The following is a 22412-nucleotide window of genomic DNA, read 5'->3' on the forward strand; positions in this document are numbered from 1 at the left end:
CCCCCCCCATCGCTCTCCCTTTGGTATTTCTTTCTTTGCCACTGCCTCACTCTTCGTCTCCGCCACCTTACCTCCGCTTTCAATCTTTCTTTCTCTCGCCCTCCGCGCCCCTCCAATTCTTCATATCGTTAAGTGCCCTGCTTTCCCTTCATTTCCATGCAAATAGACCTTGCGTCCTCTCCTCGGCTCTCCTTTTGCAGCTCTCATTTGCCTAATGAGAGACTACCTCCAACTTTGAGCTCCCCCCCCCCCCCCCCCCGTTTTCTCTTCTTTTCTCTCCGCTCGGCACTGGTTACTCTCGAGAGCAATCCGAACGACACTAACTGCACCCCTAATTTCGAAACTTGAACATCGTGTGGATTTTATTATTCGCAGTTCGGACCGCTCGCCTCGCGAATGTTCTGGTGCGGGGGCATTGCGCCCTGGGCGTCGCGTCCGAAGCGAAATTAAAAGATCACGGAACGGTTACTCTAAATCCTCTGCGTCTTATTCAAAAGCTAACACTTACTGCGAAATATTCGGTGGCTCCCTCTGAAATGGAAAGTAGGAATTTAAAACATTCTAGAGGGTTAGCTGAAATTGTACGAGTCCCTCTTACAGTAGGGGAATCCGCGGTTAGTGAATCGCTTTTGCCACCCAAGAATCAGAACCAGGGGGGCGATAATTGAAAATGATAGACAAAGCTATAGGCAAAGAGGACAAGAGGGACATGGAGGGATCCTATTGGTAGAAGCGGGTCCTTGCAATGGACAGAGGAGGTAGGTAGTGGACTAACTAACGGCAACCCACAAGAGACCCCACGGTTAGTCCATCATTTTCTCCTTTGGTCTACAAGAAACACCTATTTCAACCAATAGGATCGCTCCATACTCCCTATGTCTTCTTTGCCTATCAGTTTGTCCATCAATTTCAATAATCAGCCCGCCGAATGGGCCTAATATAAATCCAAATCGATGAAACTGCAGAGATGCGTATCTCGGTTTGCGGCGTCGCAGACTTCCTGCCATACTTCATTTTCAGCACGGAAAACTGCTGAACGTCATTTTTTGAAAATTTCAGTGATTTGTCTTCTTTTTTTAAAGAATATTCTGTGAAAACTTCAAGCCACGAAGTTTGTTGGGTCTTCTCTCAACACTTTTGGCAGTATTTTTCGAATAGGAAAGACTTAGATACGTATACGCTTACGCATACGAATACGCATACGCCAACGCATTGGAGATACGCGTCTTTGCAGTTTAATCGTCGAAATGGTACTGAAACATTATCATCATCATCGGCATCGTCGTCGTCATCGTCATCGTCATCGTCATCGTCATCGTCACCATGCATCACCACGATCTCTATCATCCACATAACCAAGATCATCATGCTCCCTTCATATTTCTCGTTTCGTTGAAGGTAGGTCACAACCGATCAACGCTCATAATACCCAAAGAGCGAAGAGCATTGCTGTGGGAACGAGGCAAGAGCTCAATTCGCCCCTCGAGAGCACATGAGTCTTGCAGAACTTCAAGCCCATGCAAGTTCTTACCGCGACTTAAACGGCAGAAAAAAAGGCATGTTCATCGCAACAAAGGAGTGCTTGGGCTCTCTGGGCCTCTCGAGTCTTGCATTGATGCAAGTGAATTGCTCTAGTGCTGGAGACTCATATGTGGCGTTGTTGCCAGGCTGTGCTGAACTCGACGCAATCGTTCTGTATTCGTTACAGCTCGAATAGATCTTACCTTTCCGTTACGCCTGGCAACGTGGATCAGAGCACCATGCCGTGCAAGTGTTACACATGTATTTGATGTTGCACTGTTCTTATGATTATAGTTCCTCCATAGGAAGAGTATTACCGCTTGTGTGCTTTTCGGATAAGGAGAATCAATGCCGATCTTTGATTGGTTCCTCGGTTTAAAGCTATTTATGATGCAATCTGCAACGTAGAACTCCAAGTTATTTTTACAAAATTTTCTGGAGGGAAAACAATGACTTGAATTTTTTTTTTTTTTTTTTTTTTTTTTTTTTTCGCATGAATCAACTTTGAGACCGACGCTGAAACAGCAATGAGCTGTATCCTTGAGCTGTTACGGTCTCTATCAGATGAGCGAATTTAGTCTCTCGAACGAAAGGTGCAAATCCCTTTTTTCAACCGGAAAAATGCTCATTTTGCAATCTTTTCCTCGTTTTTGTCTCAGGCCTCTTGAGGGCGAGGGATCTATCGCACCCTGCAACCCCCCTCCCCCTCGTTCCTTCCTCAACCCGGCATCTTTGACAACGATTCGAAAAGAAAGTCCTGCAAACCTGTAACTACTATCTTTATCTATTGATTCGGCGAAGTCCGAGAGCATGCAATTATTTTAGCCCATGAGCCAGGCTTTTGGCCTAGTTGAACAGGTAAGGGCGTTTGATATTTGAGGACAAACCTTGAGGATCTTGGAGGACAAGGCGCATAAGTGTGGTTTTTGAAAAAATTGGGTTATTCATGATTTCAAGTAAAACTAGTCTTAATGCATATTCTGTGACAAATTCGCTCCCAAATTCCTATTTTCAACCGCCATAAAGTCAGTTTGAACTATCTCTCCGCCACGAGGACTCACGTAATATCGAAACTTCAAACACGTATTTCTCGAATTAGGAAAAACTACACTTATGCGCCTTGTCCTCCAAGCCCCTCATTTAGTGTCCTCCACTAAGGGTGCCGGGTGCCTGCACCAGGGCTGATTGTTGAAATGTACAGACAAAGCGATAGACAAAGAAGACATCGAGAGTATGGAGCGATTCAATTGGTCAACATGGTTGGTTCTTACAGACTAAGGGAGAAACAGATAGACGAACTATAGGGTCTCTCGTAGGTTGCCGTTAGTCAGTCTATTATCTACCGTCATCAGTGTTCGAAACTCACAGGCGCCAACGCACCAAATGCGCCTAAAACATCGGCCATGGCGCCTAAAAATGAAGGCTCTGCGCCAACGTGGCCCCTAAAAATTTCCCCCTAAAAATCTGGATTTTCACAGGTATTCACATAAAGAAAGAAAAACAAATCTATCTGAATTGAAAAAACTCAGAATTTTCAGCACTACAAGTGAAAGATTGCTTTTTCTATTCGTCACGATTTCATTCTTGGTGGTTTTGTCTCCTCCAAGTTACAGCCACTTACTAGTTCTGTTACGAAAACATCTTGCGTCTTACTTTTCACTAAATGCGCTTTCATATACAGGCAAAAAGTCAATTTGGCCCCTAAAAAATCTTCAATGGCGCCTAAAAATCGGGCTTGATACGCCACATGGCTCCTAAAACTCAAAGGTGAGTTTCGAACACTGACCGTCATTATCCATTGCAACCACTCGTTTCCACCAATAGGATCCCTCCGCTCCGTATCCCTTCTGTCTTCTTTGTCTATAGCTTTGTCCATCAATTTCAAGAATCAGCCCGCAGTTTGGCAACTCCAGGATCCACGCTGCAACCTTATTACGGCCGCGAGCATCTCAATATCTGCCTTAAACACTCCGTTAAAGAATACAATTTGTACTTGGGCGGGCAAACTTTCCTCGCACAACTTTTTCTTTCCTCCCCGGGAGACCCACACTCACGCGGCGCAACTCCCGTAAAGTGCAGTTTATCACGGCCTCCTCGGGGGATGCAAGTTTCCTTTTCGCTTCTCTTCAGGTGATTCCCCCTCCACCCTCTCAACGCCGTCCGCCTTTTTTTACGAGGGCGGTTTATGCATGCCACCCTGTCTGCACTTCAGATACGCCGCGCCTGGCCGGCCGGGCCTCGTGAAACTCTGCAAATCCGAGATGTGTGCGTTTCCTCGCATGAGAACTTTCGCGCCGTAGGCAAATTTTCGCAGACTTTTTCAATTTAGGTCGCTCTTAGACGAAATATCTTGCCGTGTCTTGTTTCTAAGTAAACACACACGGTATCCCTGACGTCAAGAGCATTCCAATGTCGCTAACCTTGCAAACATAAACGATCATCTAAACTAGTTTCACCTCTACTCATAGGCGGTTCTAGACCTTCATGCTTGGGGGTGCCCAGAGGTGGAAAATGTCAGAGACCGGCCCCGAAGGGGACGGTCGCTTAGGGGAGGCCTAAGTTTCGGCCCTCAAGTTTTATCCCTTTCCTACCTTATCCTATCTCTTTTTCTCTCCTTCCTTTCTACTTAAATACGTATAAATTCAATGTAGAAAATTTGTAGCAAAACTTTCTAGCAAAACTACAATCTTACCATAAAAAAACAGTAGAATCTTTGTAATACACGGCTATCAATATTAATTCTGTTTAAAACATTTTCAATCAATTGCTGGGATTTTTTCTCAAGCGAATACGGAATCTTTAAAATCAGTAATTTCACGGTTCCGATAACCGTACTTAATTTTTGCTTGGGGGTGACTGGCACCCACTGGCACCCCCGTAGAACCGCCTATGCCTCTACTCCCAATAAACTATGAATTCAAGACGAAAATTACAGTCGCAAAGTTTACTTTTTGCAAAGAATGTACCTAAGTTGCACAATCCCAGCAACATTGAAATGCTCTCTTAGTTCCTTTTTGCAAAATGCGATCCAATTGGTTGTTGCTGCAAAAAAATAGTTTCCCACAACCTGCTATACAATGCTCCAGTGACCATGTAAGTTGGCCCGAGCACTAACTTTTCGGGAAGAAAGCCTTTCCCCTACCTGGTTTCTCACTTAATGTCCGCCCGAGTTTCGCATTATTCTTCCGTTTCTCCTCATCGCAGCTTCCATCAAACCGCAATTGCCCGGAAACTAGGACCGCACATCTTATCTGATAAAATCGTTCGCCCTTTAGACCGATTCTGGGGGGTTAGGCTAGACTAGTCGATGAGTCAACTGTTGATCTAATTTCATTACGTGAACGTAGAAGAAAAACGGGGTAAAAAATCACTAATGTGTGATCAATTTTCAAGGACAATTCTGTAATTTCTCCTACGATTTTAAATAGATTAAAACGCGTAATATCCAAAATCTAAGCTCAGATTCGGATTTCTCGTGAAAAATTAAAGAGATTTCATGTATCATATGTTAAAATAGCGTGAAGGAAAGAGGTTTAATGACGGAAAAAAACACTAGGTAATGTGTGATCAATTTTCAAAAACAACTCTGTAATTTCTCCTACGATTTTAAATAGATTAAAACGCGTAATATCCAAAATCTAAGCTCAGATTCGGATTCCTCGTGAAAAATTGATGATATAGTCCAGTCAATTTAGCTCTAAATAAGGGTCATCTGGGAAAATCCATATATAGAAGGTTTTTTTGCGGAAACATGTTGCATTAGGCAACCAGAACAACATATCAAAAGTTTACCTAAATCGGCCGTCCGCTATGGCCGCCATCTTGAAAAAAGGGGGGGCGGGGGGCCAAAATACGCCGCCGGCGACCGGTTTTTAGCTTTTATCTTGAAAAATATCGATGCTACGGAAAAATGTCACTGAACCTTTTAAAAAGATCATAAAATTTCCTATTAGAAACACTATACATTTATCAAGTTGCGACTTCTGGTTCGTGAGATATGGCGGTAGTTTCCTGCGGCTAGGAAAGTCAAATCTTGCGAGAAATCACGTTTTTTCAACAAAATCTGTAATTATCTTAAAAACGGCGAGTCTGAGGCAAAAAAGTGTTCTCACCGGAATGAAAGAGCATGAAATTTCCATGCTAAAAATGCTTATGAATTCACTAGGGGGTCCGCCCCCGGAGCGCTATGCGGTCCGAACCAACGGCGGCTACTACGCGGTGAGGCTCGGCTTGGCCGCGCCATGCATTGTTGCGGTCCAAGATGAAACGGCTTCACTTTTTTGGTAGATTTACCGCGAGGGTAAGTCATATTATCCATTTAAATATGTGCTAATTTCCTTTCATCATGAACCCCCCCCCCCTCCCCCCTTAGGTCATGCATGTTGTATAGTTAACAAATGTCAACGGTCGCGCTTGAAGATAATGTTATTATTTTATGCTTTCTTATTCAAATTAAATTTGTCGAACAACAAATCTTCTTTTTTCAAAGTAACTAAAAGGAAATGAATTAATACAAAATATAGAAAGAGGGAGTTTAAATTCATCCTCTGCTTCCTCTTCGATGAGTGTTTCTGCTTGATTGCTGCATCCCAAGCCGGAACAATGTAGACAAATGTCACTGCATGGTAGACCAGCAGCTCTCTTACAAGAGCAGCGGTTACTACAGCCTTTCGAACATGTACATGAGATGATTTGTAAAAGTTCTTGGGGGGGGGGGGGGGGGTCAGGCGGGTTGAGCATAGGCACAAGGAGAAGCCTGAGTTCCGAAGATTTCCACCCCTATTCTTTGGGATTCCGTTTTCTTCCTCTCCAGAGTTGAACTTGATAATATACACGTAAGAAGTGTTGTTTGCACGCATCTGAAGTTGGATGAGGCAACGTTTGCAGTTTCACCTCAGTTTTTGCCTTGCCAAAGCACGATTAAAACATTGAAATCTGCATTTGTTCAAAGCAGTAACTGATTTTTCAGCACCATACAGCAAAAGAACGAGTTGCTCACCCGCTTGACAAAGCTCATCTTGAGTGCAGTCGGTTTCATCAAATTTCTCAGCAATACAAGAGACTTCGCCACATTTTTCCAACAGTTTAATAAATTTGCCTTTGCCCTTGCCACGAAATGCTGAAGTAGTATCACATCCACTGACGACATGGATAAACAGAATGCTCTTCTTCAAATTTACATTCGATGTTCGCAATTGATTTGAGCTAAAAATTTGGGCTGCATATTTGCCCTTACCTGGTTTGAGTAATAGGACGTCGCTTGATGCAGGCGTCAAAGCTATCATTAGAACAAGGAGGTCAATGTCTTCACCAACGATTAGAGTACCTATATTGAGAGAGTATGGCCACCGGTGTTACCACCTCTGATTGGCTCAGCCATCTTAGGCTGAATGGAGCCCTTAGGACCCAAAAATGGCGGACGCCATAAATTAATGTGATGCAAAATGACTCAAATTGTAGTTTTCTTTGCTTATCGTAACGAGAAATTTACCCAAATGCACTATTGCGATTCTTTACATATTTTTAAGGCTAATCGTGTGCAATTTTTGAGAAAAATTATCTTAGATGTAGTAAGGTTGGCAGCAAGTGCGGTTGGTGAAAACCGTCAAAAGTTGCCAATGACCCCCCTCCTATCCACAAAAACCAAAACAAAGCACCGCCATTTTTGGGTCCTAAAAGTCTCTCCATGGGGCCCAGTGGCCATACTCTCTCAATATAGGTACTCTACCAACGATAACAACTTGTTTCTTCGTTCCTCTCGGCAGACTGAGAGCTTCATTTACGATGAGAGTATCCGCATCGTCCTCTGCTTGAGATACTTTAACTTGACTCCCTGTAGTAAAGTGTTTCGATAGCAAGCAAATCAAACGCGCCTCATTCTTTTCATTATAGATAGAAGCAAGTCCTGGGCCAAGGATAGAGGAGTGTCCTCACAAAAAATTAAGGCAGGACATTTCTTAAAGATATCACGTCGTCACCTTTCAACGCTTTTTGTAGAATCTGTTGCGCTTTTTGTTCGTATCCATCAAAAACAATTGAACCTTCAAGACCATCATGCTTTTCAACACATAGGTATTAATAAACGATTCCACCGCTTAAGGTAATAAACGAAGAAATGCTTGTCTTATTCCTATTTCTATATTTTGTATTAATTCATTTCCTTTTAGTTACTTTGAAAAAAGAAGATTTGTTGTTTGACAAATTTAATTTGAATAAGAAAGCATAAAATAATAACATTATCTTCAAGCGCGACCGTTGACATTTGTTAACTATACAACATGCATGACCTAAGGGGGGAGGGGGGGGGGGTTCATGATGAAAGGAAATTAGCACATATTTAAATGGATAATATGACTTACCCTCGCGGTAAATCTACCAAAAAAGTGAAGCCGTTTCATCTTGGACCGCAACAATGCATGGCGCGGCCAAGCCGAGCCTCACCGCGTAGTAGCCGCCGTTGGTTCGGACCGCATAGCGCTCCGGGGGCGGACCCCCTAGTGAATTCATAAGCATTTTTAGCATGGAAATTTCATGCTCTTTCATTCCGGTGAGAACACTTTTTTGCCTCAGACTCGCCGTTTTTAAGATAATTACAGATTTTGTTGAAAAAACGTGATTTCTCGCAAGATTTGACTTTCCTAGCCGCAGGAAACTACCGCCATATCTCACGAACCAGAAGTCGCAACTTGATAAATGTATAGTGTTTCTAATAGGAAATTTTATGATCTTTTTAAAAGGTTCAGTGACATTTTTCCGTAGCATCGATATTTTTCAAGATAAAAGCTAAAAACCGGTCGCCGGCGGCGTATTTTGGCCCCCCGCCCCCCCTTTTTTCAAGATGGCGGCCATAGCGGACGGCCGATTTAGGTAAACTTTTGATATGTTGTTCTGGTTGCCTAATGCAACATGTTTCCGCAAAAAAACCTTCTATATATAGATTTTCCCAGAAAAATGCTAGATTGACTGGACTAATATTTCATGTACCATATGTTAAAATAGCGTGAAGGAAAAAGGTTTAACGACGCGTATAGATTCTGTCATACTACCCGTTTGAACTACGCCGCCGCGCTACGCCGGTCGCCCGAGATGCAACCGAACGGGGAGGCGCCGGCGCTTACTAAGCGTTCGGTTTCGTCCCGAGGAATTTCTCACGATAAATTCTTATTCTTCCTCCTCCGCTGACCCACTGAGCACTACCCATGTTGCCACGTTGGATTCATATGCTCGAATCAGTATGTCTACGTTACGTCTCTTTCCTTCACGCTATGCTCGGGTATGATACATGAAATTGTATCAGTTTTTAACGAGGAATCCGAATCTGAACTTCGATTTTGGGTATCACGCGTTTTAAGTCAAATTTTCTAAATTCGAAAATCTGAAATGACTGACGCGGCTTAAAATGCCATCTCGGCTCCTGTTCGATGGATTTTTCTGAAATTCGGTGACAGGAAACTGGAATTTTTAGTCCCTTTTTAAAATTCTCAAATTCAAGATGGCGGACGTGGGCGAAAATGCTACCTCGGTTTCTGTTTGTTCGAGTTTTGTGAAACGCGGTATCACACGGTATTTTTCAACGGAAAACTCGAATTTTTAGTCAATTTTTTAAAATTCTCAACTCCAAAATGTTGAATGTGGCCTAAAATGAGCCCCGGTTCTGGCCTCCGTTTTTGTCCGTTAGAGCTTTGAGAACCGCGGGATCAGGGGTACTTTGCGACGGGAAACTCGAATTTTTAGTCGATTTTAGAAAATTCTCAAATCCAAGATGGCGGACGTGGCCTAAAATGCTATGTCGGCTCCTGTTCGATGGATTTTTTCGAAACTCGGTGTCTGAGGGTATTTTTCGACCGGAAACTCGAATTTTTACTATGTTTAAAACTTCTCAAATCCAAGATGGCGGACGTGGCCTAAAATGCTATGTCGTCGGCTCCTGCTCGATGGATTTATGGCGCCCCCTTACTACATGCCTACTCTTGTATTTCTGTACAGCCGCAAATTTAGGGTGAAGGGGCGCCTGACCGTCTATGGACCAGGTGGAGTTTTTGTCCTGAAAATGTACCTTTAGACGGCAATTCTCTTTATATTTTGTCTATGGTTTTTATGTCCCCCCCCCCCTTTTCTCGTTGACTCTCTTTTCACTTTTCTTGCCTCCTTTTTCCTTCCATTTCCCCCCTTCTTCCTTACTTTCACTGCCAAATCTTGTTTCCTTTTCCTTTTTTCCCCTTGTCCTTTCTTCCCTTTTTTTCCTTTTCCTTTTCCCCCCTTTTTTCCCCTCTCTTCTTCTTTCGTGGCGCCCCCAAAGGCTGGCGCCCGTGTGCGCCGCACGTCCTGCACACGCCCTAAGTCCGGGCTTGCTGACGTTTTGCATTCTATTTTAAATCGATCTTCTGAAGATCATGTGGAATGTGTGTGTGTGTGTGTGTGTGTGTGTGTGTGTGTGTGTGTGTGTGAGGGTGTGTGTGTGTGTGTGGATCATGTGTGCATTTTGCAAAATGGAACCGGGAGCATCCCAATGTCGCTAAGATAGTGCAACTTTTTCACCTTGCAAATATAAGCTTATTCAGAATCAGATGTAGATCATCTAAACGTATTTTATCGTGACTCCTAATGAACAATGAACTTAAGAGGAAAAGTACCTTTGTAAATTTAATTGTTTTCTTGATTTCAGTATTTTTTTGCAAAGAATGTAAGGTGCACAACCCTAATAAAATTGGAACGCTTTTGGTTCCATTTTGCAAAAATGCAATTATAGTCCAGGCGCCTGGTAAGTCTACCTGGAATTTTGGGTACACAGCGATTTTTTTGGCCTACTTTATGTTTTTTGGGTCGCTGAATCCGAATCTGAAGTTTCCGCACGCGTATCTGGTGAGCATTTTCCGCTATTTTGAAAAAATGGCCTAAAAAGGCCTTTTTTTGCGGTTTTTTTGATATAGCGGCTACGGATGAGGAAAAGTCCCGGATTTAGCTAATGTTTTGAATAGCTGACAAAATTTGGAAGAAAATGGTATATGAATATGCTAGGTTTGCTCAAAAATTGCGGAACCTCGCATCTCGGAACTTTGGAACGCTTCGGAACTTGGCTGACCGCGGCGAGCCGGATCGCGCGTTGACGGGTGCGCCGCGAAAACGTGAATAGGCGCGATGTTCACGATGCTGTATCTTCCTCAATTTTTAAGCAAACCTAACATATGTATACACCATTTTCTTCCAAATTATGTCAGCTATTCAAAACATTAGCTAAATCCGGGACTTTTCCTCATCCGTAGCCGCTATATAAAAAAAACCGCAAAAAAAGGCCTTTTTAGGCCATTTTTTCAAAATAGCGGAAAATGCTCACCAGATACGCGTGCGGAAACTTCAGATTCGGATTCAGCGACCCAAAAAACATAAAGTAAGCCAAAAAAATCGCTGTGTACCCAAAATTCCAGGTAGCCTCATTTTTAGCTACCAGGCGCCTGGACTATTATGTAGGAAATTAATCGACTAACTGATGAAGAGCCATATCGTGGGTCCAGGTATTCGATTATTATTGATGGTATTGTTGGCAGAAGTTATCTATGCTTAAAGTCAAAAAGGATTGAAAACAACTATATGAAAGGGTAAGCAGGGGTGAGGGGAGAGAGGGGAGCGATCTATTGTATTTTAATTGGATGCTAGAACTCCGAACTGCGTGATGCGACTATTTTAACTTCCGTGTAGTTTTAATTGCATAGCCACTAGTATGAAGGCGTTTTCAGTTTTGCACTTGTATTCTAAGTTCTATATCTCTACTGCGAGGCGTGATGCTTCAGAGTATCTAGGCACGTTTCACTCTTGAAAAAAAATCTAACCTGATGATCGTCATGAAAGTTTCTATGAATATATTTGTTTTTGGTTTAAAAAATAATTATTAACGGAGACTAGCAACGTCGCAATAGAGATACGCATTTCTTTACCTTGGTCATTTTTACGTTACTTTCTGGATTCAGTACGGTATAATGGCAGGAATCTGCCTCAAATAATCGTATTGAAGAAAATCCACACGATAACTTAACATATCTCAACACTCCGAATTTTATCTTCAGAGGCTCCTCATGGTGTTCCTCTAGTTATTAAGAGAAACTGATTGTTGCTTGAATCGTAGAACTGCAGGACCACTCTCTAGAGCATTTTATCTCACTTGCACGGTAGCATTACTGCCGTGCTAAGGAAGAACGCCGTATGAGCCTTTGACGTTGCCAAGTTTCCTTCGATAAAAACCGAATTTATTAGGAAAATTGGGACTATTTTTTCCCGAAATCTCGCAATTGTTCACACATTGTTCAGACAATTTTGCACGCAGTTTAATCTAAGACATATGAAAATTTCAAGGAAATATATGCATGAACGTCGTCAAAAAAAATACATGTTTTATGAATGGAAATTTGGCAACTCTCGAATGTTCATACGGCGTTTTCCCTCGGCACGGCAGATTAGAAATATGAAAATACACTGCAGAACTAGGAAGGGACTACACCTTTTATTCGTTAGGATCTAGAAATAGGGAAGTGGAACTTTATCGGGAACATCCGCAGAAACCCCCGGGTAAACTATACTCCACCGACTAATCTAATTTTAATGAAGTGGATTATTCAGCTTAAATAGCAAAAAATCTCTCTTATTTTTGGAAAAAAAGAGTTTGGCATGAGAAAATAGTAAGTGCTCAAAAATTAAAGTCATTTCAGACAAACCTAGCAGTAAGTTTACGATACTCCGTGAGAAAGCCGTGCTTGCTGCTGTTTCAGATAAATTGGTATACCCTTCTCTACGATTCCATTTTTGTTCATTGTTCGTAAAAACGCATGTAATCACACACGAAAGCAGCGGATAGCACGTGCTTCTGTCTTATCTGAAATTAAATTAAGAAGGCTCTTTTTATTAAGTAGCAGTAGCAGGTAAAATACGTCGATTTTCAATCATCGAACAATTTTTAAGAGTGATCGACAATTTTATGAGGAACGTAAGACGTCGTTCAATAAAATTTTCCACTCGGACTCTACAAGAGACCTATTTTCTCAAAACCTAATTTTTGCCCTGAGAACGGCGGTTTTGTAACCGAAATTCTCGGTTTACGACCACCGACCGGGAATTTCAGCTGTCTTTCCCGGCATTCAACTTTCCCGGGAAACGAAACTGTGATCCCCATTCATCATTCCGTGGCTACTATTCTACACTTCCCCATCTCCTAATTCTATTTGGGTATTAGAAGCTACACCTAACCTAACCTAACCTAACCTAACCTAACCTAACCTAACCTAACCTAACCTAACCTAACTTAACCGACCGGGAATTTCAGCTGTCGTTCCCGGCATGCAACTTTCCCGGGAAACGTTGATCCCCATACATGATTCCGTGGCTACTATTCTACACTTCCCCACCTCCTAATTCTGTTTGGGTACTAGAAGCTACACCTAACCTAACCTAACCTAACCTAACTTAACCGACCGGGAATTTCAGCTGTCGTTCCCGGCATGCAACTTTCCCGGGAAACGTTGATCCCCATACATGATTCCGTGGCTACTATTCTACACTTCCCCACCTCCTAATTCTATTTAGGTATTAGAAGCTACACCTAACCTAACCTAACCTAACCTAACCTAACCTAACCTAACCGACCGGGAATTTCAGCTGTCGTTCACGGCATGCAACTTTCCCGGGAAACGTTGATCCCCATACATGATTCCGTGGCTACTATTCTACACTTCCCCACCTCCTAATTCTATTTAGGTATTAGAAGCTACACCTAACCTAACCTAACCTAACCTAACCGACCGGGAATTTCAGCTGTCGTTCACGGCATGCAACTTTCCCGGGAAACTGTGATCCCCATACATGATTCCGTGGCTACTATTCTACACCCCCCCTCCCCCCTCCTGATTCTATTTAGGTACTAAAAATCATTGATAGCCGGGGCCGTGGAGCCGACCTAAGTCGAAAATCACTTTCGCAACTTCGCACATTTTCAACTTTCCTGGGAAGCTTTGATCCCCGTACATGATTCCTTGGCTACTATTCTACACTCGCCCCCCTCCTAATTCTATTTAGGTATTAAAAATCATTCATAGCCGGGGCCGTGGAGCCGACCTAAGTCGAAAATCACATTCGCATACCCTGGCGAGCATTAAAGGAGGGATACTCTCCTCGGAGAGTATTGAAAAGAAGCCTCCCCTGTCGAGAGAAGCGAGCCGAGCGATAAAAAGATTAGGAGGCAAGTGCTCGGAAACTTGGCCGAGCGTCAGTGGCGGAACAAAGGGAGTCATTAGACGGGGCGTGAGCGGTTAAATATGACGGAATCGATGGAATCGTCTCTCTGGCATGAGTGAGCCGCTCATGAATGCCCAGACTCCCCGACGCCCGACGCAAAACTATGCCCGGCATAGTAAACGCAGCCCTGAATGGAGTACTATGGAAGTAGGGCGGTAACTAGACCCCGCCGTGACGTCGTCGCAACGGCGCCTAGACTCGAGGGGGTGGGAGCGCCCCGACGCTTCAACCCTTCACTCGAGAGTTGTGTTTACTGGAGTAACGCTTCGAGGGTCTGCCCCGGCACGATCACGCTAGCGCCGGCATGGATGCAATACCGATGCACAGCCGCGTTTCGTGAGTAGCGGCAGTGGTGCCGTTTCCCCTTCGCCCCTTCTTGTTACCCCCGGGTGCAGTGCACGGCGTGGCAACGTGGGTTTCGTTCCAATCGATGCCCCGTGGCGCTGCGTTGCGGAGCCTTGAAGACTCGGGAGGGGACGGGGGCTCCTCGCCGCGCTTCCCCTCCGGTGCGCCTTCATTCGCGCAGCATACTACCCGCCACGCGGCGCTGCGCCTTCATTCGCGCAGCGCACTACCCGCCGCACGGCGCTGCCTGTCTTGTAGCCTAGTTTCAATCATCTAGCTGGCCAGATGCCATGCAATTGCAACTCGAACCTACATCACCGCCACCGATCTCCTCGTGATGCGCGCTGCACCCCTACCCCCTCGCCGACCCCCGTCTAGCCGCCTCGTCGATTATATCAGTTTTCCCAGCTTTTATTAATTTCTAACTAATGCTCCGACGAAGTGGTGTTTTGCTAAGGTCTTTCTCGCTTGAGATCACTGCGTTCTTTGCGGTGAAACGATGAATTACATGTATTTACGCTCGATGCGCCGTGAGAATTTCGAGGAGGGAACAGATTGCATATTTTGCTTACTGGGAAATCTTTTCATGGAGGAAAATGCAATTTATTGTTTATTATTTGAAATTCAAGGCTCTTGAAATCGGTGTTTACGATTTTACCGAAACACCAAGCGTTCTTCGTAGATTGTGCAATCCGGAGACCGGGGCAAGTTTTTGTTTTATTTCTCGGGAGGTTTTTCTTTTTTCAAAGAGCCTGTCTTTTACTATGTTTGCGCGAGATCAATATAAAAGAGCATAAAGACATGGATTTGTTATTATATTTTTTCAACACTGGAAAAAAAAACACATTGGATCTAGAGTCCAGCCTGTTAAAAACATTGACAAGAAAAAATACTCTTGATTCAATCAGATTTAAGCTTAAATCAAAAGGAAATCCGCTCAAATTAAGAGGATTGGTTCTTGATTTAAGCAAAAATCCGATTGAATCAAGAAAATTTTTTCTTGTAGATGTTTTTAAGAGTCTGGACTCTAGATCCAATGTGTTTTTTTTTTCCAGTGAATAGTGAAAATCATGCATTGAGAGAATTCACTTAAAATCGATTTTATTTCCTCCATCTCGATAGTCAAGTAAACTCTGAGAACATGCAACTCAGTTCCAGCGTTTCAAAATAAAAAACTAACGAATATTATGACTTGAAATTTTCACGGAATAAGAGTGATAGGGTAAAGAAAAATCTAAATAAGAAATCTTTAAGAAACAATAACGAATTGTTTTTATTTAAAACAAAATAAATATAAACAAATAAAAGACGAGAGGGCGTTTGCAAGTTTGGTGTTTTGAGGTTTGTACTCAGAGTTTAGGCATATTTATGCTGTAAAACACCATTTCATGCTGGGATTGGTTCAATGGTTACCAAATTAATGGACAATTTTGACCTAGAGATTCCTTAGCTCATTTGACTCAAATACTAGAATGCGTCTGTGATCCGCAAAAATTGATTAGATGACCAAAATTTCACTCATTATTTTTAAGTGCACCTCTGAAGAACTACAAAAATCAGGTACCAGACACCTACAAAACTGGGCAAATTTGCGAAAAATAGACATTGTCGTGAATGCCCTCGAAAAAGCTTTATCACTCACAGAGGGCTCGGAGCCAAGAAAATCAGCGAAGAAGGTCTAATGGCAAAACTCTGACTTCTGATCAGTCAAGAACATCAAATTTTGACATAAGTCACACGTGCACCTTTTTTTTTAAAATTAGTTTGGTTCAGGTTGGTCCGTGCCTCCAAGCCTCAGTAAATTTTCGACACAAATTAGTGGTTGAAGCTATCGAACCTTTTTCCTAACGATTTTATCATCGGATCATAATTTGTCTAAAAAAATCCTTTGTCTCAGAAACACACTTTGGTCTAGTGCCTGATGTATACAGCGAAAATTAAGTTGAAAATCTCTAAGAATGCAAGATATACCCGGCCGAATAAGACAAACGACCAAAAGAGTAGGATGTAATCCACAAGAAAATTGAGAGGGATCTTCCTCGTCATCCTCATCGGAGGAGCAATTTTCGATCGTTCGCCATAGCGCTTATTTGTGTTCTTTTAGGGGTTAAAAATTGTTAAATTTGACTTCGATGCTAGCGGAGAATTCCCGCGTGAATGATGGAAACTTGCAGCGGGAAGGAGGGGGCGAAGCAGGGGGGTGGAGAGGAAATTCATAGCCAGCGATTTGCGAGTAGCTGGCATTTAGCTTTGGCCCATATTCACCGGAATGACAAACTTATGGCCCGCCAACAAGTTAATGCGCATTTTACCGCAAATTCCGGCTCATTCGAGCACTTCACAATGGCTTTCGCCCGGTTTTAATCTTTCTCCCTTTTTTAATCCCCCCGCTTTTTCAAAACCCCCCCGTCTAATTTGCGACAAAACTGCCAACTCCCCACTTTTTTCCTCTCGGTTTAATTTGTCGACAGAGCAGGGAGGGGCTAATCAAATCGTCCGAATCTTTGATGTTTCCGATATTTAATTTCTTAGACTTTTTCGATCCTGCTCATCGGTAATCTTTGTCTGTTTCAGAGTCAAGAATTGGGCCTTGAAATTTGGTGTTGATCTGTGGGAATTTGGCCGCCAGTTCACGAAACTAAATGAGATTCAAAAGGTAAGTTCAGATTGGATTTAAAATAAATTTAATATACGCGAAAACTCAATTAAATGTATTTATGCTGTAAGGTGATTTGACGGACGCCATTGTTTGTGTCAGTGCGACGTTCGATATATCGCATCGATTCGTTTCATAATTTCAGCTACTTGTCATTTTTTCCGAATTTCGAGATCGCACTTCTGTTGTCATGAGACGAAAGAATTCATGTACCAAGGTTTCAGGACATTCCGTCAACGATTTTTTATCCGCGCACCTGTTTTGTCCAGTAGTTTACGTCCACGCGGAAAATAAAAGTTGTGTGGAAAGAGACTATACAAAAATGAATAGAAAAACCAAGAAGCACGCAATCATTAGTTGTAACCCGTATGACTATGTATATCGATTCTTTAGAGTCAAATACGTCCGATTTTAAGCGTTTGGTTGCACGGAAACCGCGCTGAACACAGTAAAAGCACAAAATATAAAAGAAAACATTAAAGTGCTTTGGGAATCATTAAATTTGACACAGAACGACCGTAATATTTACAAAACACATTTTATATTTTCCTCAAATACAATTTTTTTTTCATCAATTTAAATTAGGAAAATCCATGCAGAGTGTGCAAAAATTTCAAAATCATGAACTGAAAAACACCGACTCCGCGATTTTAAATATTACGAGCCATAACACAGAGCGGAGCGGCGTGCTACCGGCGCGAAACGCGCACGAAAACCTACAAACCTAAGGGGATACTTTACGCATTGCGCAATGCTTGAAGTATCCCCTTAGGTTTGTAGGCGTCATTGCGCGTTGGGAGATGGTCCGCCGCCCGCCGCGCCGCAGCGTGCCACGGCGCCTCAAGCAACTATTTCACAACAGAGGTGTTGCACAATATCAAACGAAATTGAAGGCGCTCCAACATTTTAAGAATGATAGGCATCTTTTAAGAGTACGAAGTTTTCCTCGAAAAAGAAATTAAGGTACTACGGCACTAACTCCCCTGCCGAAAAAACGTGTGGACATAAACTACTAGAAGAACCAGGTGTACGGACAAAAAATCGTTGTCGAAATGTCCTTCAACCTGTACCAAATTTGACAAAGAAATTCAACGAATAAAGTCAGGGTTTTTTTAGAGGAAAAAATTTCGCATTCGAGTGCAGTTTCGATATCAATACCGAATGCGATACTTTCCCTTTTTAAAAAACCCCTGCCTTTATTATGTTGAATCTCTTTGTCAAAGTTTATTGAATTTTCATTAAATGTTGCCAATTTTCCTCTCTTAAATCGTATTTTTGGTGGGAGAAGCTTGATCATTTCTAACTGAAAATGTAATTCATTATTCTTCAGATCTCATAAAAACAGAAATATTTTGGACAAAAATAGCATGAGTATTTTTTTGTAAAAAATTTAATTTTTCGAGTAATTTTTCAACCTTGGAATGAAATTACGCTCCTTCGGGCGGGGAGCAATAGTCCCATCTAGAAAGATAAAATTGAGCGCCTATGGATCCACTAAATGCGTTACGTTATATGTTCTTGCGACTGTATTATTCGACGAGAATTGGGCTACATTTTCTACTTTGTGGACTTTTTTTAAATTTTACTATTGTCAGTGACTCAAATACGGTCTTGTGTCTTCAGCACACATCTTGTTGAAAAATAATCATCGCCATCGATAGATAACCGCTCTTTTCCAATATTGATTAACCCGTTTCCGTTCTTCCCTCTCCTCTGGTGTGCTAAGGAAGAACGCCGAATGAACATTCGAGAGTCGCCAAATTTCTCCGAAAAGAACATGTATTTTTTAGGAAAATTGCGATTATTTTTCTTTGAAATTTTCAGATATTTCAGATCAAAATGCAAACAAAATTGTCTGAATAGTTTAAAGAAAAATTTTCACAACTTTACCAATAAATTCGTCTTTTATTGAAGAAAATATGACAACGCCTGACGGTTCATATGGCGTTCTTCCTTAGCGCGGCAGTCCTGTTGTCAATTGCTCTGGGGACACTTGCAACCAATAACAGGTATTTCCATGCAAAGTTTATGAGTTTCTGGGCTCTTAAAAGCTCTTCCTCTATGAGCAACCTCGTTAAGGGACTTCCTCGTCAAAGGTTAAATTATGCAAGCGCTCCCCCTATTTGCCACGTTTCAAAACCTTATCCTTAGTCAATTTCCATTGAAAATAATAATCAGTATCATGCCTTGAAGTTTCTCATGTTTGTTTCCCTCCCATTATCCTGCCAAGATAAAATTTTCTAGAAAAATTCACTTGCTAATAATGGAGTATTTATGCTGAAAGAAACTATGTTGCCCGCAAATCCTACGCGCATGGTTATTTTTACCATAAATAGGTCCAATTGTACATCTCAGATTGCTGTTTCACCCTCATTTTTTCTTCTTTCACATTATGCCTTAGAAAGACTATGAAAGAGAATCGAGCTGGCTGATTGTTGAAATTGATAGACAAAGCGATAGATAAAGAAGACATAGGGAGTATGGACCGATCCTATTGGTTGAAAAGGGTGGTTCCTATAGACTAAAGGAGGAAATGATGGACTAGGTAACTGTAGCGTTTCTTGTGGGTTGCCGTTAGTTAGTCTATTACGTATACCTCCTTCGTCCATTGCAACCATCCGCTTAGGATCCCTCTATATCCCTTTTGTCCTCTTTGTCTGTAAGTTTGTCTATCAATTTCAACAAGAAGCCCACAGTAGCCAACTGTTGCGGCCTATTTAAGAAAAAATATAAATGCAATAGACTTTACAACACAGATAGGCACTCTTATAAATTTTTGTACGCATTAAAGTTCTTTTTTGTGGTCGCTGCCGGTTTAATTGAATGATTCTCCGTGAATTTTTATCCAGACTTTAAAATGACAATGACACCCTTGATATTTAATCACCATTGCCTTTGTTTCAGAAATATCATGACTTTGACGTACAGATATCGAGGAAAGATGGGTTGATTCTCATCAGAGAGCTGGCGGCTGAAGTCAAGAACATGATGGATATCAAAATGAACGCTTTAATGGTACGTTTTAATCATTTCTAATGGACATGTACAATATTTAACTAGTTCCTACTTTTGGACCGAATTCATCGGAAAGGAACCAACCCCCATAAATTGAAACTGAGAAAAAGAGGTTTGAAGTTTCTCAATGCAGGAAATGAACTTTAACCCCTCTTTTCACAAACTAATTTCTTTTTTTCGACTTTTAGATTTTGGCAGGAGAAAATTAACGACTAGTGAAACTCAAAAACATTCCTGACTCAATTTTTTCGAAAATGTGGGTTAGCTCCTTTCTGATAAACTCGGTCCATTTGACGTTAACTCCATGAGCGTCGGGTATCTTGCCATGGTTTTCTTGGCAAAAGAAAACTACACTTCTACATTTCAAAATATCCACTTGCAAATTGTATATTCACAAGCAAAAATCAGCGAAATTGTGGACAGAAACTGCATGGTCATATTCTTGTGACACATTTAATTCTTTTGGTCAATTTTGCAGTATTGGAATAGAGTTGCTTCGTTCGGAAAACGGCATTGTACGGTCCCGATCTACCTAAATGAGTTCTAAACCGAAAACCGCTATTTGTCTTCACTATCTGACAAAACGGCTATTCTAAATATTCTCTTTTGATCTGTTTTGCGATTGCCCGCTACCATTTCCTATAACGTTATGACGATACCTACCTCACAATTCAAAAACACATACCTATACAGTATAGGTATGTGTTTTTGAATTGTGAGGTAGGTATCGTCCTATACAAAAAAAATGGGTAAGTTGGGTTGAAAATTCCAGAGATCTAAAAGACGGAGACGTTTCGCTCGGAGTCCTAACAACCCGATTTTCAACCGGACATACTTAAAAATAAATTTAAAAGGAAACAAAAGCGCATTTTCTAGCTTTGTCCCTGTTTCAGTTGTTTTTCACTTTAGTCCAACTGAGCACGGGGTTGTATTTATTTTTGTCACATTTCGGCCAATCGCGTCGTTTTCATTACGGTTCAAATGAAATAAAAAAAAAACTGCGTCTAAAAAATCGCGACGGGGCCGTCAATAAAGTCAAAAAGGTCGGACGAGATCCACGCCGCAACGAGGACTTTTAAACGAAAAAGTACCGGCAACGACCTTTAAACTGAGAGTAGATTAATCAGAAAATCAAGACGAGTAAACTCGAACGTATGGAATTAACGTTGGCTGGAGTTTAGCACTCTTAAGCAGAGTTGCCATGCGTGTTTTATTTTTTTTTTAATTTCCCCCGGTTTTTATCCAATTATAACCACGCAGGATTTTCAATCTTCATCTCAGTCGTGGCGAGACCCCCAAAAATAATCAGAAATGCCAACCATGTTTTAATGATTATTGCCAATCAACTGTCGACGGGTAGATCATTCTAAATTGGAAGTACTTACGCGAAACGGAAAATTTCATCAGACCTTTTTAAAAAGAACCCTTCCATTTTAAGAGTGAATCCTGTTTGAAGCTGGCCGTATTGAGGCCGGGTTTGGGGTGATTTCATGCTTAAATCCCATTCCAAATTCAAGACAGAACGTTAATACTTGGCCGACTGCGTGATAGTGCGCCGTATGAATAGATGAGTCGCAGGCAATGAGAAATCGCCGGCACTCTGCAAACTACTAGGTGATTAAAAAGAAAAACATACAATTCAGAAAGAAAGGAACAAAGTTAGAGTACCAGTTATTTTGCTTTCAATGTGAATAGGTACTCTTTCCTCCGTAAAAACGTGGTAAGTGGGGGTAAGCTTACTTAGGAGAACGTGTAGCAAAAACCCAGACCCTAGTTGGGTTAATTTGGATCGGACATACATCTAAACTAACTCCGCGATGAAGCGTAGTGCATCACAAAAAATGAAGGCGCTTCAAGTCGCGATCATGCATTTGACTCAAATCTTCATCATACTGATGCGTTATTATTGCGATTTATCGGAATAACAATCATGTAAGTCGCTTAGTTGCCGGTGATTGCTGATTGCTTGTGATGTGTAGACCGTTCTTCCTTCTTCCTGATTCGACCTATTGGCGTCTACACCAGTGGTGTAGCGTGCTTCGCAATGAATTGATGGATACTCCATTTATACCTATGGAAAATGATCGATTAACAGGGTGTCCGTAACGAGCACTACGAAAATCGATTCTTTACCATAGCTTAAAATGGGGAAATATCGATAATCGATGATCCATGCCTCGCCACTGGCATGAGTGGTAATTGAATATTGCTGAACGAACTCATCCCGGGAAGGACTGAGAACATCCAAGAAGCTTTTTGAGTTTAATAGAGTTTTGAGTTGTTCTTGCAAATTTTTTGCTGCTCCAGGAAAACGGCCTGTCTCATTTAATTTTGTATAAGTCAATCTAAAATACGTCAAAAATACTAAAAGTCTCTTTCCTCAATCCACATTAAAGATAAGTCAAGTCGATTGACACGCGTATCGAGTCGAAGCGACTCAACCTGTGAGTCGTTCATAGTCCATTGAAATTTTTCCGAGGTAAATCAGACGTTTTTAAGTAAAAAAGAATCATATCTATTCCGACATGAGCCCTGAGATCCATAAGAATACATGTATGAAAGGGCTCATGTCACATAATGGAAATGGTTCTTTTTC

The 22412-nt window shown here is 41.8% G+C and overlaps 1 protein-coding gene across 2 annotated transcripts in view; it reads left to right on the forward strand.

Annotated features, from left to right (window-relative positions):
• The window catches only part of stol (voltage-dependent calcium channel subunit stolid), an 83826-nt gene that overhangs the window by 18588 nt on the left and 42826 nt on the right, over window positions 1-22412 (forward strand). For both annotated transcript variants that reach the window (XM_019051384.2, XM_019051385.2), the window contains exons 2-3: window positions 16720-16801; window positions 19706-19816. In XM_019051384.2, coding sequence (XP_018906929.2) covers window positions 16720-16801; window positions 19706-19816 — 193 coding nt within the window. The remainder of the gene's footprint in view (window positions 1-16719; window positions 16802-19705; window positions 19817-22412) is intronic.

Source organism: Bemisia tabaci, chromosome 6 (genome assembly GCF_918797505.1).
Source record: "Bemisia tabaci chromosome 6, PGI_BMITA_v3".
NCBI lineage: Eukaryota > Metazoa > Arthropoda > Insecta > Hemiptera > Aleyrodidae > Bemisia > Bemisia tabaci.